The sequence below is a fragment of the Ornithorhynchus anatinus genome, chromosome 4 (genome assembly GCF_004115215.2).
Source record: "Ornithorhynchus anatinus isolate Pmale09 chromosome 4, mOrnAna1.pri.v4, whole genome shotgun sequence".
NCBI classification, from domain to species: domain Eukaryota; kingdom Metazoa; phylum Chordata; class Mammalia; order Monotremata; family Ornithorhynchidae; genus Ornithorhynchus; species Ornithorhynchus anatinus.
The window spans coordinates 37,109,934-37,127,648 of record NC_041731.1 but is presented as its reverse complement, the minus strand read 5'-3'; the positions used below and the strand labels follow the sequence as shown (position 1 = coordinate 37,127,648).

The 17,715-nt window shown below is 57.0% G+C and overlaps 1 protein-coding gene across 2 annotated transcripts in view; it reads right to left on the bottom strand.

Moving 5' to 3' along the window:
- Window positions 1-17,715, bottom strand: part of CACFD1 (calcium channel flower domain containing 1) — a 32,440-nt gene that overhangs the window by 9,198 nt on the left and 5,527 nt on the right. The window contains exons 2-5 of one of the 2 annotated variants that reach the window (XR_003758760.2): window positions 12,770-12,842; window positions 11,493-11,618; window positions 10,122-10,229; window positions 8,779-9,769 (exon numbers count right to left, since the gene is read on the bottom strand). Coding sequence is in view for 1 of the 2 variants with exons in the window: in XM_029062144.2 (XP_028917977.1) it covers window positions 9,682-9,769; window positions 10,122-10,229; window positions 11,493-11,618; window positions 12,770-12,842 (395 nt within the window). In the remaining variant the exon portion in view is untranslated. Of the gene's footprint in view, window positions 1-6,225; window positions 9,770-10,121; window positions 10,230-11,492; window positions 11,619-12,769; window positions 12,843-17,715 lie in introns of those variants that run through there. The other variant, XM_029062144.2, reaches the window with a different exon arrangement.

Genomic DNA, 17,715 nt, shown 5'->3' with positions numbered 1-17,715 from the left:
ATTGGAAAGTGAGCAGCTGGAGATGCCGGTCAGGGAGGGGAGCAAGGAGAGGGCAAGTGTTTTGACAAGGTGGGAAGGGATGGGTTCAGAGATGCACGTGGAGAGGGTAGATTTTGAGGGAAGTTGAGAGCTCTTTTGAGATATTACTGGGAAGGATGGGAGAAGAGATGGCAGGAGGGAAGGAGAGGCTGGAGAGGACTGGGGAGACTCGGAGGGACCGTGCCTGAAGGTTTCAATTTTAATTGATGAAAAAGTTGGCCTGGTTGTTCGGGGCCAACTCAGAGGAGCCCTCACCCAGACCAGCCACCGGCAGTCAGCTGTGGGCCAAAACTGTGACCCTGCCCAAGACCCCTTGGCCTCCAGTTGGTGAGCTAGCCTCCAGATAACTCCAAAAAGCTCACTTCAGAATAATCCCACCCTTCTTCACGACAATCCCATCCTATTCATGCCAGCCAACACACTGCTAGTCACCTGGGAGAATTTACATTTTCTTCCAGAGCTTTCCTGGCTCTGTAGAGCCCCCGGTAAGGAGGCTATCGTGACTGCCCCACAGGATGCCTTCGGCCTTGAGGTCCCCTTCCTGTTCTCTGCCACCATCTGCCTGGTGAATCTGATCTTCACGGGACGCTGTGTGCCGGGGACCGAGGGCCTCCTCCTTCTCCCAGCCCTCCACCTAAAAGCACCGGTTTCTCTCTACATCTCAGCCGATCTCAGAGAAGAGTTTAGAAGGAAGGGGGGAGCCGGAAGAAGCCGATTCACCTGGTTCACAGAGCCAACAGTTCTGGGGTGTTTTTTTCTTTAATGGAATTTTTAAGTGCTTACTATGTGACCGCCACCATACTAAGGGTAGGTACGAGATAATCAGGGTAGACACAATCCATGTCTTAATCCTCATTTTATAGATGAGGTAACTGAGACGCAGAGAAGTTAAGTAACTTGCCCAAGATCACGCAACTGAAAAATGGTAGAGCGGAGCCAGGATTAGAACCCAGGAGCTCTAACTCCCAGGGCCACGTTCTTTCCTCTAGGCCATGCTGCTTCTCTAATTTTAATAATAAAAATGACAGTATTCGTGAAGTGCTTACTATGTGCCAGGCACAGTATTAAGTGCCGAGGTGGATACAAGCAAACTGGGTTAGACACAGTCCCGATCCCACTTGGGGCTCACGGTCTCAATCTCCATTTTATAGGTGAGGCAACTGAGGCACAGCGAAGTGAAGTGATTTGCCCAAGGCCAGACAGCAGATAAGCGGCAGAGCCGAGGTTAGAATCCAGGATCTTTTGACTCCCAGGCCCGTGCTCTATCCACTACACCACGCTGGTCTCTGCTTCTCAGTTCACGGCTCCTGCTTCTAAGTGCTTAATATAATGCTCTGCACAAGTAGGTGTTCCCTAAATTCTAGTGATTGATTGACTGACTGATTGAAACTTCATTCTCTGGTTTTCTGGTCTCCCACTGACTGGTCCGGCACTTTCCCATGCGCCTGCGGTTTGAGAGGCCCCGTCCCAGTCCTGTTTGTACTGCTGGTAAACACTTCTCTGTAGTTATCTCAACACCCTGGCCCCCCATCTCCAGACCCTCACCCCCAAGTGTCCAGAATACAAGCTGAGTGTTCATCCCAAGGGCCCAGAGGAGTTTCCAAAGGCAGAAAGGGACCCTGTTCATACCAGCAGCTCTCACTTTTATTGTTCAACCTGCCCGTGACACTGGAAGTCTAAGAATACAACAGAAATCAACCGGAAACAAATGTTCACATCCAGCGTCGCTCCCACGACTTTGATCCGCATCCGGGGCGGGCCAACTTTGGGTAACGGAGGTCCCGTAGGTGAGGAAAGGCCCCTCTCGCTCCCCTTTTTGTCTAATTCCTCCGTCCCTTTGCCCCAGTCTTTTTCCCAGCACTACAGGCTCAACATGTCTGTGTAGGATTGAGGAAAACCTTGCCCTCACCAGCTGTCCGTCACAGAGCCCGGAGCCCACCATCTGGATCATTCAATCAATGGTATTTACTGAGCACTTACTCTGTGCAGAGCACTGTACTGAGCACTTGCGAGAGTACAACCTTACCAGTGTAACAGAGTGTGTAGACACGTTCCCTGCCCAAAATGAGCATACAGTCTAGAAGGTCAGACATTAATATAAATGAATTATGGAGAGGTACGTAAGTGCCGAGGGAGAGATGAATAAAGGGAGTAAATCAGGAAGGCTCAGAAGGGAATGGGACAAAAGCAAATGAGGGGTTAGTCAGAGAAGTCCTCTTGGAGGAGAAATGTCTTCGTTGAGGAGTTGAAAGGTGGGAGAGTCACTGTCTGTCGGATAGGCGGAGGGAGGGTGTTGCAGGCCAGGGGCAGGATGTGAGGTTGGGGGTGAGGTAGATGAGATCGCAGTACTGTGAGAGTAGGTTGGCATTAGACGAGCGAAGGGTATGGGCCGGGCCGGTGGAAAATCTTGTTTCTGTGCCCATACATTTTGACATCAGCTGACCTCCTAGCCACCCCCTCCCCCCAGAGGGACCCCAATTTGGAGAAGGGATACCAAAGTATCTCAGGAAGAGAGAGGGCCGGGGCAGGGGACTAACTGCCTATTAGAGACGGATGATCCCTTTCTGACCGAGCCCCAGCTACATCGCTATGCCTGCTCCCGGCCCACCCCTCCCAAACCTGGAAACCCAGCCGCTGGGGCGGCACTGTTTTCGGGGAAAAAAAAGCAGAAATCACCACGGTGCTCTCGGGAGGTAGAATGGTCTTTTATTCACTGCATACACAAAAAGAGAAGTTTTCCAAACACGTGAATCACCCCCTTTTCTTGCTGTCGGGTTTCTGGTACCCAAGATGAAATGCCGCTCCACCCCGCAGCTTGAGGCAAAGGCCACACAGGACAGGACAGATGGGTTGTCGCCTTTTGGAGGGGCTCCGTCCCAGCGGGGACACAAACACTGTGCCCCTCACCCCCCGGGGACCCCACATTTCTAAGAATCCAGGCCAGGCCTGTCCCTGGCCAAGAACCGGGTCCGGCAATCCGCGCCGTGGTATGGGCGGCTCGGCATCTGCCAGACTCACTGTGCTGCTTCAAGGAGGAAGGCACCGTAAGCGTGGTTCTCAATCACGGCAGTTAAGGAAGAAGCAGCAGCCTCACCAGGCCAGACCACACCCCCCCCACACACACACACCCGGGCTGGGCTGGCCATCAGGCTCTTTGGGGATGTCTAAGACGCGCGTTTAGGCGTTGGGAAATGTTGTTCTCTCTGAAGAGCCACCCTCTTCTCATCTCACTCTAAAGCAAGAGCCTTCAGGACGCTACTGCCGACTGTTCCGGCTCCTCCAAACCCCGACGGACCCGAAGGGCAACGGGTCTTTTTCTAGACAAAGCTCATCGTGGGCAGGGAATGTGTCGGTTATAGTGTACTCTCCCAAGCTCTTAGTACAGTGCTCTGCACACAGTGAGTGCTCAACACGACTGACTGATGAAGAAAAACCTTGCCTTGCCATGGGGGCCCAGGTCTTGGACAGAAGTACTTGGGGCTGCTGGTGCTTTCCCAAGAGTCCTCCAGGACTGGAGAGAAGCAACACTTCCATACTTTTTTGGGGTCCGTTATTAGAGGTACTCAGGTTGTACAAAGGAGTGTCCGGGACCGCCGTGATCTTGGAGGTGGGCGAAGAGTCAATAATCCCCCTGCAGTCATATTGGGAGGAGCGGCAGTTCAGCTGGGATTGCCCCGCTGTCCTGTCTCGGAGGTGGGGCTAAACCGATAGACTTGCCCCCCGATGCGTTTGAGGTGACAGGACTGAGAGGTGTGGGGAAAGATCTCCCCTCACAGAAGGGTGTCTCACGAAGGGCGTCAATGAAGCCCGTGTACTCACCACCCCCTGCACCAGACATCCACGGACCTCACCAACCTCCCCACTGCCCGGGTCTCAGGTCAGTGCGCGGTGAGGGATGTCGATGTTTTCCACTAGGACGGACGAAGTGCCGCTGGATCGGAAACCCCCCGAGGGCAGGGATCGTGCCCACCGACTGTGCCGTACCGTATTCTCTCAAGCACTTAGTAGAGCACTCCGCATACGGTAAACTGAACAGGGATAACATCCGCCCTCTTCTCTCCATCTATACTGCTAGCGTGTTAATCCAAGCACTTCTCCTACCCCGTCTTGATTACCGAATCAGCCTCCTTGCTGACTTCCCTGCCTCTTGTCTCTCCCCACCCCAGTCCACACTCGACTCCGCTGCTCCGATCGTTTTTCCACAGAAACGTTCAGTCCGCGTTTTCCCACTCCTCAAGAACCTCCACCACCGCATCAAACAGAAACTCCTGACCATCAGCTTTAAATCGCTCAATCCCCTCGCCCCCTCCTACCTTACCTCACTGTTTTACCACGACCCAGCCCACACAGTTGGCTCCTCTAATACCAACCTACCCACTGTATTTCGATCTTGTCTACCTCGCTCCTGACCTTTTGCCCAAATCCTACCTCTAGCCTGGAACACCTTCCCTCTTCATATCAATCAATGTGGCATTTATTGAGAACCTGCTATGAGCAGAGCACTGTACTAAGCACTTGGGAGAGTACGCTAAAACAAACTAGCAGACATATTCCCCGCCCATAACGAGGAGAGGGTCTAGGGGGACAATTCCTCTCTCCACCTTCCGAGGCTTACGGACGGTGCTTCTCCTCCATTCGACACTATTTAGTGAGCGCTTACTATGTTCGGAGCACTGTACTAAGAGGCCTTCCCTGACTAAGCCCTCATTTCCTCTTCTCCCACTCCCTTCCGCATCATCCTTGCACTTGAGTTCGCTCCCTTTATTCACCCCTCTCTCAGCCCCTCAGCACTGCGTACACGTCCGTCTAGACAGTCCGTTGTGATCAAGAAACGTTATCTACGGTTATATCGTACTCTCCCAGACGCTTGGTACAGTGCTCTGCACTCAGTAAGCGCTCAGTAAATATGATTGACTGATTAAGCACTCGATGAATACCACCATTTGACTGGTTGAGTTTCGCCCCAGGGCTGAGAAGGCGGAGAGCGGGAAACCGTCGTCGGATAAACCAGCCCATCCGAGCTGGGAATCCCGGCTCCCTCCTGCCCCTGATCAAGTGAATGGGTGAGCTCGCTGCGGGCAGGGAACGTCACTGTTTATTGTTGTACTTTCCCAAGCGTTTAGTACAGTGCTCTGCACACAGTAAGCGCTCGATAGATACGACTGAAGGAATGAACGGATGGGGGCAGTTTGGAAGTCCCGCTCCAGGCGGGGGTTTTGGGGGGCGGGGGGGGGGGGGGGGTCTTCCCTCTAGCTCAGCTGGGGCCTGCTCCTTTGAGAGCGGGTAGGGTCTTCGTCCAGCACTGACCTGTTGGGGTGGGTAGCCAACAAAAGCGGCCACGGAAGGGTCACCGAGACTGGGAACTCAGGTTGGGTCCAGTGCAGGGGAGGAGGAGCCTGCTGGCCTGTTACTTCCACTCCTCGTGCCCCGGTCATGGTGGCCACCCCCAACCTGCCCCGCCACGGACCGTCTTCTGCTGGAACGGCTCAAATGGAGCTTCGACAGAGAAGCGCTGTGGCCTAACGGAAAGAGCACGGACCTGGGAGTCGGACGACCCGGGGGCTCCTCCCGGCTCTGACACATCTGCTGTGTGACCTTGGGCGCGTAACTGCTCTGTGCCTCAGTTCCCTCATCTGTAGAATGGGGATTAAATCCTCCTCCCTTCAGCTTAGACTGCGAACCCTATGTAGGACAGGGACCGTGTCCAACCTGATTGGCTTCTAACTATCCCAGTGCTTAGTGTGGTGCCCGCAACATAGTAAACGTTCAACAAATACCATTAAAAAAAAAACCCAGAGACCGACCCACTGTGCCCATGGGTCCCCAGGCCGTCCTCGGGCTATTTTGGTGGCGGCGGGCAGCCACCGCTTAACCCTTTGCTTGCTAGCCTCAGACCGGGTGGCCCCAGGTAGACATCTGGTATTTTTAATACTCAACCGCCGACTGCAAAACGAAACGTGACTCCTTAAAATCCCATCTCCTCCAAGAGGCCTTCCCTGACCAAGCCCTTATTTCCCCTACTCCCTCTCCCTTCTGCATCGCGTTACACTTGGGTCTGTACCCTTTAAACACTCGATATTCACCCCACCCTCAGTCCCACAGCACTTATGTACAAACGTATAATTTAAATCCACCTTCTCCTCTAGACAGCAAGCACCTTGTGGGCAGGCAACGAGTCTACCCACTGTTTTATTGTACTCTCCCAAGGGCTCAGTACAGTGTTCTGCACATAGTAAGCACTCAATAAATACAACTGATTAACGGACGTCACTCCGAGCACCGACGAACGCCAGGCACCGGGCCACCCAGGGGGGCTAGATTTGTTCCACCTGGCTTCAAGTTACATCCCCACCTGCACCCCCTGCCCACCCAGACCGTAAACTCGTTGTGGGCAGGGAATACGTCTGTTGACTGTTGTACTGTACTCTCCCAGTGCTCTGCACAGAGTGAGTACTAAATAAATACGAATGAATGAATCTGGCGTTCCCTGCTTCAGAACTGCATTTCTAGGGCCCGACCAAATGGGGCCTTCGTAACCAGGGCCACCCTGTGGGCTACAGCCATTTGGGGCAGTTTGCCGGTTGGTCCGAGGCACTTCCGACCGGCGCCCCGGGGCCCACGGCGGCCCACCCTCTCCCGCGAGGCGGTGGGAGATGACGGAGAGGCTCAGACGGGTGCTACATCGGCACTGGGTCCCCAAACCCCAGGCCCGTAGCAGTGGGAGGAAGAGGGTGGCGGAGCCAACCCGCAGGTGAGAAGAGAAACGTTTGTGCGGAGGCCCGGGGCCGGGATCCGTCCCCGATCTCACCTGAGAGCCCGCTTCCTTGAAACCTAAGACAACTTGTCACCCCTGCCCCCACATGCTCCCCGCATCCCGGCTGGCCCACGCCCCACTGCAGTCATAGTGTTTCTACGGCGACGCGGGCAGAACCAAGGCAACGCTGCTCTGCCCTCGAACAGAAATCGAGCAGCAGTGGGGGACAGAGGGAGGAAAGGAGGGGAATTGTGCGGTGGATGGGAAATCCCACCAAGCAAGCGTCCCCCTCAGGAGGGGGGGATGCCGCGGGACAACGAAGGCAGGTGCCCATACCTCCCGCTGCGGGGCTGTGGGAAGAAAAGGAAGCACGACTGTGACGTGGCTTCCTTCTGGGGACCGGGATCAGATAGGATGGCCGATGACGCCTAGGAGGATGGGTCCCCAACCCCAGGATGGGCAGTGGTCCAGCTGGGGAGGACCGACCCAGGAGCACCTGCCAGACACTGGCTGTTGGGAGTCGTGTTAGCGGCCGGAGGGGCCTCTCCCAGCTGCTAAGGCCGGTGCTCCGCAGAGAGTACGCGTTCGGTAAGTATCACCGGCCGCTCGAGTGACCGAGGAACTCCGACCCTTAACCCGATCGCTGGGGCCAGGAGGCTGTCCCCGAGCTGGCCCGTCCCAACTGAGAAACTGAGCGGGGGGCGAGAGGGAGGCAGACCAAGTAGCCCAACAGCCACAGCTGCCAATGGAAAGAAATGATGCTCTGGACCACAGAGGGACAGAAGGGAAGGAGGGAGGGAGGAGTGGGTGGCGAACCATGGGTTCGGTCACCCAAGAGGAACCGGGTAGGGGAGGGAGCCCCCTAGGACGGTCTGGGCTAGGATCCGAGTCCTCACGGCCACGTGGTCTGGGCGGGTGGGAGAGGCCAGAAACACCCCCAGAGCCCAGGAGCACCCTCCGTAAAGCCATGAGCCCGTGGCCATGAGGCGGGGCCTTCTGCAAGTTTGAAACTGAACTACAGGCCGTGGCCACGCCCTGACCTGACCCAGATCCTGAAGCAGCTGGGAGAGGAGGGAATCTCTTCCTCAGCCATAGGGAGGGAGAATTCCCGGAGGGGAGCCGCGGCAGCTCCCGCTCGGCCCCGGTGGGGCGATGCCACTCTCCCAGCTGCTCGCCCTTGCTTGGCATCGAGTCACCAGTGGAGCTGCACCTGTCCCTCCGCAGAGCCCCGGCGTGTCACTCGGGGCACCGTCCCCACACGGACACGGGGAGGCACCGGAAGGGAACGTGGGGGGATTTAACGGGCAAGGCAGCGATCCAGGAGCAGAGCTCCCCACCCCCTTCACTCTGGCCCCCTAAGTCACTTCCTCCAGGCATCTGGGTCTACGATGCTACTGGGGTCCCAGGGGAATACGCGGCCCGTGGCCAGAGGGGGGTCTCCCAACTGCTCCGCACGTAGTAAGCGCTCGGTAGGTATCACTGAGTGTCTGAGGAACTCCAACCCCTAGCCCAATCACTGGGGCCAGCCCTGTGGGGGCAGCCCGGGTAGATACAAAACTGCACGACCGTCCCAGCCCGGAGAAGGGGACGGAGAGCAGAGCCAGGCATCCGCCGGACCCTTGCTTCGCCGTTTCCCTGCCCCGCAATCTTTCCTCCAGGCTCTGGGGGTGGGGGCTGGGGATCCGCAGGGCTGACGGGCAGCTAGGGGCACAGGTCGGCGTCATCGCAGGACACCGGCCCGACAATCCCGCCACGCTCCCAGCCCGTGGGACTCTGCTGCCCTGCGAGAAAGGGGTTGAGTCCAAGGAGCTACGGGATCCCTCGGGAGAGCGGAGGCGGGCCCAGTCGGGGATGGGGATTCCCCGGGGCCCCATGCCCGACCGAGCCAGCGGAGCCGCCCCTGAGCAGAGCAGAGCTCCAGAAGAGACGCTCCCTTCACAGGTAAGCGGATGGGAGTCGCCGCGCCCGCCGACCGCCACACTCACCGGCCTGGACGCTTCGGCCCTGGAGTGACGGGGGCCCGAGATGTTTTCGGACGAGGTGGAGCGGCGGAGCGGAGGGTCGGGATGGGGAGTGGACTGCCGGGGCCGCGGCGGGCCTGCTCTACGGGACCCCTCTTCCAAGTCTCTAGAAAAGCCGCCCTTGGGCGGCAGGAGAGTTCAAGCATCTGATGAGTCGCGTAAAGTCTGACGCCAACCCCACAGCCGGGCACACGGAAAACCCACCCGGTGACGGCAGCTGGGAAAGCAGCGACGACGACGGCGGCAGCAGCAACAGGGAGAAGGGCCCGGGAGGGACCCGGGAACAGCCGCCGGCTCCGCCCCGAACTGTTCCGTCTTTGTCGCCTGGGGCGGCCCGGCCTCTAACCCGCATGGTTGCCTCCTCCAGTTCTAACCCGGGGCTCGCGCCCTCGGGGGGCACCCTCCTGGCTAACTCACGCCACGCGGTCCGCCAGCCCGGGGGAAGCGGGCCGCGGGAAGGTCCGAGACCACCAGGAGGTTAGATGGTGGAGTTGAGGCCGGAGGAGCACCCGATAGTGGGGGGGAGAGGGCGATGTCTAGGGGTCGGGGAGCCCGGGCACCCGAGTTCGCTCCTGCACGGAACCCCCCTTCCACTTCGGGTGGCCGAGCGCGACAGCCACGACCCCCGACCGTGTCCCTCCCCACGTCATCGTGCCCCCCGGCTGAGTCCCACCCCCGCCCCGCACAGACCCAGAGTGGGCCGGGGGTGGGCCCGGGGGTCCGGAACCCGCGGAGAAACAGAGTGAGAAGCGGTTCGGGGTCCCCCAGGGCTCCCCGGTCCCGGCTCCGTGCGGCACCGCCGATCCTCGGTGGCGGCGGGGCCCCGGGGTGCCGGAGGGAGATACGGAGCGGGCGGCGGGGGAGACGTCACAGCTGTCCTTCCATCGACCCCGCCACCTTCTCCTCATCCTGCTGCTTCTGCTGCTGGATCCGCGCGTAGGCGATGGCGTCTCCCCTGGGGAGAGAGGGGGGCGTCGTCAGCCCTGGGGCCGGGCAGGCTGATAAGGCAGCGGCGGGAGCGGAGAGAGTCGGGGACAAAGGGAAGGAGGAGCAGCGGATACCGGCTGGTCGGACGCGAGGGCCGAGGGCGAGGCCGGGGGGCTTGGGGTTAAAGCGGCAGCTCTATACAAGCGGGGCTCCGTACAAATCCCCCGAGTACTCTGCGCCTCGGTTTCCTAACCCGTGAAACGGGGAGAACTGAACCGACTCTCCTCGTGGGGGTGTCGGGAGGGATGGCTGACTTAAAGGAGGACCACGGAGGGCTCTGGGAATTCCGAGCTACGACCCGAAGGCGCCGAGGGAAGTACTTTTTGCCCAGAGCGGAGAGGCCGTAGAGGACGCCGGTGGCGAAGGCGATGGCGTTGCCCAGGAGGGTGGTCAGGGTCAGGCTGATGACGACGGGGAAAGCTGCCATCCTGCCGGGGAGACAGAGCACGGGGAATCAGAGGCCGACGGGACCTCGGGACAACCGCCCCCCCGGCAGACCAACTCCAGGTCACTCCCTGCGGCCTGCGGCCGGACAGGACCGTCCCTCCTGCTCCGGGAACACCGGGAAGAAACCGGGTAGCCTAACGGAAAGAGCTCAGGCTTGGGAGTCAGAGACCCCGGGTTCTAATCTGCCGCTCATCCGCTGTGTGACCTCGGGCAAATCATTTCACTTCTCTGGGCCTCAGTTCCTTCATCTGCAAAACGGGGATTCAGTACCTGTTCTCCTCCTACCTACACCGGGAGGCCCAGGTGGGACCTGAATGTCTATCCCAGTGCTTAACATACAGTCCTTGACGCATAGTAAGCGCTTAACAAATACCACAGTTATTAAGAGGGGAACACGGTCAGACCACCCGGCAACGCTGGGCACACAGTTCCCACTCGTGCCGGGGGTCGGTGGGAGGGAAACCTCCACCGTCCCCCTCCCGAAACCGTCCCCGGTGGACCAGAGTCCACGGAATTGGACGGGCGGCGGTCCGAGGAGTTCCCACTGCCTCCGGTACCACCTGGCCCCGAGTCTCACTGCTTGGGCAGTCCCCCAGTGAGCTAACCTAAATCCCTCTTGCTGCGGTTTAAACCCATTTCTTTTTTCCCCGTCAGCAGAGGAGGCACGAGTCAACTGGTCGCCATCTTCTAGAGGGCGAACTCGCGAAGGCTTGAAGATTACTCCCAAGTTACTCCTGGGCTTCCTCTCCTCCGGGCTGAGTCCAGTTTCCAGAGGGAGAAACTTCTAGCTTGGGAGGTGAAGCAGCCTTGGCTAGCCTGAATTATTACGGGAAACAGCATGGCGTAATGGAAGGGGACAGGCCTGGGAGTCGGTAGGGCATGGGTTCTAATCCCGGCTCTGCCACGTGTCTGCTGTGTGGCCTCGGGCAGATCACTTCATTTCTCTGTGCTTCAGTCCCCTCATCTGTAAAATGGGGATTAAGACAGTGAGCCCCTTGCAGGACAGGGACTACATCCAACCCTATTTGCTCGTTACCACCCTGGCGCTTAGTATAGTGCCTGGCACACACAGAAAGCGCTTAATACCACAATTACTATCCTGGGTTTTGCCAGCGGCTGGAGCTGTCACTTTCTCCCCTCCCCCATCGCCCTGCCGGGAAGGAGCAAAAGCATCATGGCTGCAGCTGGGTGTCCAGAGTGACCCCTCAGGGGTGCCCCTGCCCGCCTCCCCCACGCTTCCTCACCCGCAGTAGAAGACGGCCTTCTGCCAAGGGCGCAACCGGTCAGCCTTGGCAGCCACGATGTTCGCGAATTCGATGAACTGGCAGCAGAAAGGGGCTTCGCACAGCAGCAGGACGAAGGCGTTTAACCTGGAGTGGGGGAGAAGGGAGAGCGTGAGGGGGCAGGGAAAACTGTCCATCGCCCACCAGCCACCCCAGAAGCCCGTGAGGGGAAAGGGTTCAGGGCCAGCCTCGCCCGGGTGGGCCACGGTACTGCCCGCTTGCCAGACCACCCCGGATCCGGGAGACGTCAGAGGTGCAGCAAGTGTCTCCTGAGGGGGAGGGGGCAGGAGGCAGGGGGCGGGTAGCGTGCAGAGAAGCAGCAAGGCACAGTAGATAGGGCATGGGCCTGCGAGTCGCAAGGTCCCGGGTTCTAATCCCAACGCTTCACTTCTCCGCGCCTCGGTTATCTCGTCCGTACGATAGGGATTGAGACTGGGAGCCCCACGAGGGACAGGGACTGTTGTCCGACACGATTTGCTTCTATCCACTCCAGCGCTTAGTACAGTGCCTGGCACGTAGTAATTATTATTACTAGGGAGCGAGAGAGGAGAGAGACAAAGAGAGAGCCAGAGTAGTAAGCGCTTAAATACCACAACTGTTACCATTATTATCATTTAGGCAGGGGCCGACGGCTAACACCAAGCGGAGCCAGGGGAGGGATCTGCTCTTGGAGGATTTCATGGGTCCACGATGATCTGACTAGCGGGTACTATAACAATAATAATTGTGGTATTTGTTACAGTGCTTACTATGTGCCAGGAACCATTTTAAGCACCGGGATAGAGACGAGGTAATCAGGTTGGATACAGTCCCTATCCCACAGAGGGCTCACAGTCTTAATCCCCATTTCACAGATGAGTTAACTGGGGTGCAAAGAAGTGAAGTGACTTGCCAGGGTCACACGGCAGACAAGGGCCAGAGCCTGGATTAGAACCCAGGTCCTTCTGAGTCCCAGGCCCGTGCTCTACCCACTGGGCCACACAACCCAGCCGAGGGGAGTCTGACTCCGGTGGCCTTTCGCCTCACAGTCCGCCCAGGCTTGCAGGGTGGAGGATGCTGCCGCCGCCGAGTGACCTGCCCTGCCCAGGACCTTGGGCACACCCGGCCCCCAGGACTCTCCATGCCCCCCGGGGGCCAACGCTGGGGCAACCAGCTGTGCCAAGGCCGGGTCAAAGGCAGCCAAGAAATCCCCCCAGTCCAGACCCGGCGTTAGCCCCTCGGGGAGCGGGGCTACTTACATCATCCACACGCCAGCCGCTATGTTGAGCGGGTGAATGGTGACGCAGTTGAAGAGGCCGGAAACTGCACACGCTTAAAGGCAAGACGCAGGGAGAGGAATCAGCGGGGTGGAGGGGGAGTCCGTCCCCCCGCTTCGGTCCCAGGGGAGCTGCCCAGAGGGAGATCAGGCCCTTCGGGGGGAACAGCCAGGAGCGTGTGGGGTCTGGACACTTCGGTACCTTCCCAACCTCTGGCTCAAGAGAGCCGGATAACCAAAAAACAGGGATAATCAAAATATACAGCTAGAGTACCATACGACCATAACGGTGGTATCTGCTAAGTGCTGACCGTGTGCCAATCACTGACCCGAGAGCTGATAACCACGTCCCACGTGGGGCTCACAGAGTAAGTAGGTGGGTGAGAGCGGGTACTGAATCCCCATTTTGCAGATGAGGAGACAGCGGACGTGGGTTCTAATCCCGGCTCCGCCGCTTGTCTGCCGTGTGGCCTTGGGAAAGCCACTTCACTTCTTTGCGCCTCAGTTACCTCAGTTGTAAAATGGGGATTACGACCGTGAGCCCCACGTGGGACAACCCGATTACCTGGTATCTAGCCCGGTGTTTAGAACAGTGCTTGGCACATAGTAAGCGCTTAACAAATACCATAATAATAACTGAGCCGCAGAGAAGTGATTTGCCCAAGGTCACAGGGCGGACAAGGGGAGTTACCGGGATTAGAACCCAGGACCTCTGACTCCCAATTCTGCATTTCAGAATAGATGGGTTTGCAGGGAAACAGCACGGCCTCGTGGGGAGGGAACGAGTCTGGGAGTCGGAAGGTCACGGGTTCTAGTCCCGGCTCTGCCACTTGTCTGCCGTGTGACCCTGGGCAATTCACTTCATTTCTCTGTGCCTCAGTTCCCTCATCTGTAAAATGGGGATTAAAACCGTGAGCCTTATGTGAGACAGGGACTGCGTCCGAGCTGATTATCTTATATCTAGTCCAGTGCATAGAACAATGCTCGGCACGTAATAAGCCCTGAACAGATATCATAATTATTATTACAGAGCCACACTCCACAAAATCAAGGGATCCTCAGAGACCAAAGATGCCTACAATCTCCTCGTTCTGGGAAACGGGAATCCAAAGCAAATTTGAAGTCAAAATACTTCTTGGACTTCTCCGTTACCACCCCAGTGAGCATCTCTGGGGCTTCGGGGAGGGAGAAAGCCAGCCAAAGGTGCAGGTAAAGGGGTCTGGAACGCAGTAAGCGCTTAACAAATACCATGGGGAAAAAAAGACAAACTCCCCATCTCTGCCATTAGAACGAGTCGCACTGGGTCCACAACCGCAATCTGGACTCCAAGCCTTCCTCGCTTACACGGACCAAACGGACACCCCAAATGGGTGTCATCCGCTAAGCTTACCCGTCGGGCACCGGACGACCCTTCGGGGGCCCCGCCGGGACCCTAAGCTGTGGCCCATGAGGGGCTCCAACCGTCAAAACCGGCACTAACTGAAGAAATGCGAGAGGAAGTGGAAGGGATAGGAGGGGATTTGCTTGACCGTTTCCCAAGTAACGGCTGATGCCGGACATCCCCCAAAGAGCACCGAGAGGCAGGAAATTGGTGCTAGGAGAGCCAGGCTTTAAGGGCTGTCAATTGTATTTATTGGGCTCTTACTAGGTGGACAGCACTGTATTAAGCGCTTGGGAGAGTATGCTAGAACAATAAACGGACCCATTCCTTGCCCACGACGAGCTCACAGTCTAGAAAGCGGGAGAGGAGCACACCTGGAGCCCAAAGCCGCCAGGGGAAGAGCCGTCCGCATCCGTCTCTGACTCTCTGGGCGGACGGGAGGGCAGGGGGTCGAGGACGGCTGACTCTGTGAAGCCACTGAGCCCCGGGCATACAGAAAGGGGCAGTCCCCGGGGCCACGAGCAAACCACTCATGAAACTTGCAAGAGCTGAGCTGCATCCGACCCCGCCGACACGGAACCTGAATTCTCAAGTGTAACCCTATCCCCGAGGCACAGGACAGGGGCATGGCGTTGTGGATAGAGCGCGGGCCTGGCAGTCAGAAGGCGGTGGGTTCTAATCCCGGCTCCGCCTCTTGTCTGCTGCGTGACCCTGGACAAGTCACTTCACTTCTCTGTGCCTCGGTTACCTCATCTGGAAACTGGGGGTTGAGACTGGGAATCCCAAGTGGGACGGGGCTGGGTCCAACCCGATTTGCTTGTATCCACCCCAGGGTCTAATACGGTGCCCGGCACAGAGTAAGCGCTTAAACGGACCGTAATTATTCATTACTGGGGAAGGGCGGGGGCAGGGATCCGGCGGTGGCTTTCATACGTTAGAAGCTGAACCCAAATCCAGCCACGTGACAATCCCTCTAAGGGGATCACAGCTGTAAGCTCGACGCGGCTAGGGAATGGGTCTGTTATATTGTTGTGTTGTACTCTCCCAAGTGCTCTGTACCGTGCCCTGCAGCCTGTGGTAAGGAATCGATGAGACAGTCAATCGATGGTATTTACTGAGCACTTACTGTGTCCTACTGTACTGATTGCTTGGAAGAACACAGTGCACAGCAGAGTCGGTAGAAACAGAGTTTACAGTCTAAAATCAACTCACGGGCGCAAGTTGTCAGTACTGAAGCCTCAGGACGGGACTCATCGGTCCCTCTCGAGGAGATTCCATCCATCCAGCCAACTGGCCATCCGTCCATCCGTCCAACCAACTGATCATCCATCCATCCATCCCTCCATCATTAGTGCTACTATTAGGCTCTCTGGCTGGAAGCAGGGGGTGGGGGAAAATGGGATGAGTAGATTTTGCATTTTCTTATAAAGTCTTTGTTAATAAAGGCTTTGGGCCAGAAACCCAGCTCTCTAGCGAACAGAAGAACCCCTCCTGTCCATGAGACGCTTACACCCGAAGCCTCCATTTCTCATCTGCCCCAGTGGGGCCTAATGGAAAGAGCCCGGGCCTGGGAGCCAGAGGATGTGGGTTCTAATCCCAGCTCCACCGCCTGTCTGCTGTGACTTTGGGCGAGTCACTTCACTACTCTGTGCCTCAATTTCTGCATCTGTAAAATGGAGATTCAGTCCTACACCCTCCTAGTTTGAATGTGAGCCCCGTGTGGGACAGGGACTGTGACCAACCTGATTCTCTTGTCCCTTTTCCAGGCTAGCACTCACGTGTTCCGTGCCATCTGGCTCCAGTCACTTCCTCGTACCCCACACACTCCTGAAGCAGAGCACACGCCCCATCGGCCAACAACTAGAAAGCTTAGAACGGTGCTTACCCCATAGTAAGTGCTTTTAACGAGTCCCACTTACGAAAAAAAAAAAGTTAAGGCCCTTAGAGTGATTAGAAGACAGCTGTAAAAAACAAAACAAAATCAGAAAAGTGGCAAGCTGAGGCTTGACTATTCTCTGCTGCCTCAACGGCAGAAAGCGGACAGGGTTAGGGAGATGAAGATCACCAAGCAAATCCTTCACTGAGCAGGATCACACGAGAAAGTGGAGCCTGTCCTTTCCCCCACAGTGGAACCAGATATCCCTGAGCTGGGGAGGTGGGCTGCTTTGGGAGGGGAAATTTTGCGGATGATTTCTTCCTTTCCAGCTACTGTAGCCTCCCTTTTCAACTCCTCCCCCCTGCCCATACCACCTCTCCACCTCCCCGCCTGCCACTGGAGAGGGGAGGAGAAATGCAGTTTACCCTTCTGGGCATTGCTTGGCATGGTGTGCTCTCTGATATAATACTTATTATTATTATTATTATTATGGTAATTGTTAAGCGCTTACTATGTGCCGAGCACTGTTCTAAGAACTGGGGTAGATACAAGGCAATCAGGTTGTCCCACGTGGGGCTCACAATCTCAATCTCCATTTTACAGATGAGGTAACTGAGGCACAGAGAAGTGGCTCGTCCAAGGTCACAGAGCAGACAGGTGGTAGAGCCGGGATTAGAACCCACGTCCTCTGACTCCTAAGCCCGGGCTCTTGCCACTAAGCCACACCGCTTCCCTGGATGGACTCCAGACTCTGGACTCTAAGCTCCTTGTGGGCAGGGAACGAGTCTGCCAACTCCCTCCGGCCTGTAAGCTCATTATGGGAGGGAACTTGTCTAATTCTGTCGAACTGTACTCCCCCACACGCTGCGCACAGTGCTCTGCACCTAGGACGCGCTCAATACCACTGATTGCAATGTATTCTCCCAAGCGCTTCATACAGTACTCTGCACACCTAGGCGCTCAATAAATGCTTAATAAAGCCTTTGGGCCAGAAACCCAGCTCTCTAGTGAACAGATGAACCCCTCCTGTCCACGAGCACGGTTCAGTGGAAAGAGCCCGGGCTTTGGAGTCAGAGGTCATGGGTTCGAATCCCCGCTCGGCCACTTGTCCGCTGTGTGGCTGAGGGCAAGTCACTTCACTTCTCGGTGCCTCAGTGACCTCATCTGTAAAATGGGGATTAAGACTGTGAGCCCCACGTGGGACAACCTGATTCCCCTGTGTCTACCCCAGCGCTTAGAACAGTGCTCGGCACATAGTAAGCGCTTAACAAATACCAACAGTATTATTATTATTATGAGACACTTACACCCGAAGCCTCCATTTCCCATCTGCTCCAGTGGGGCCTAAGCGCTCAATAATTATCACCGATTGACTGATCGACCGCACTGAGCTCTCCCAAGCGTTTCCCACAGTACTCTGCGCACAGTAAGTGCTCAATAAATATCACCGATTGACTGATCGACCGCACTTTCTCCCAAGCGTTTCCTACGTACTCTGCACACAGTAAGTGCTCAATAAATATCTCCGATTGACTGATCGACCGCACTGAGCTCTCCCAAGCGCTTCCTACAGTACTCTGCACACAGTAAGTGCTCAATAAATATCACTGATTGACTGATCGACTGCACTGTGCTCTCCCAAGCGCTTCGTACAGAGTTCCGCACACAGTAA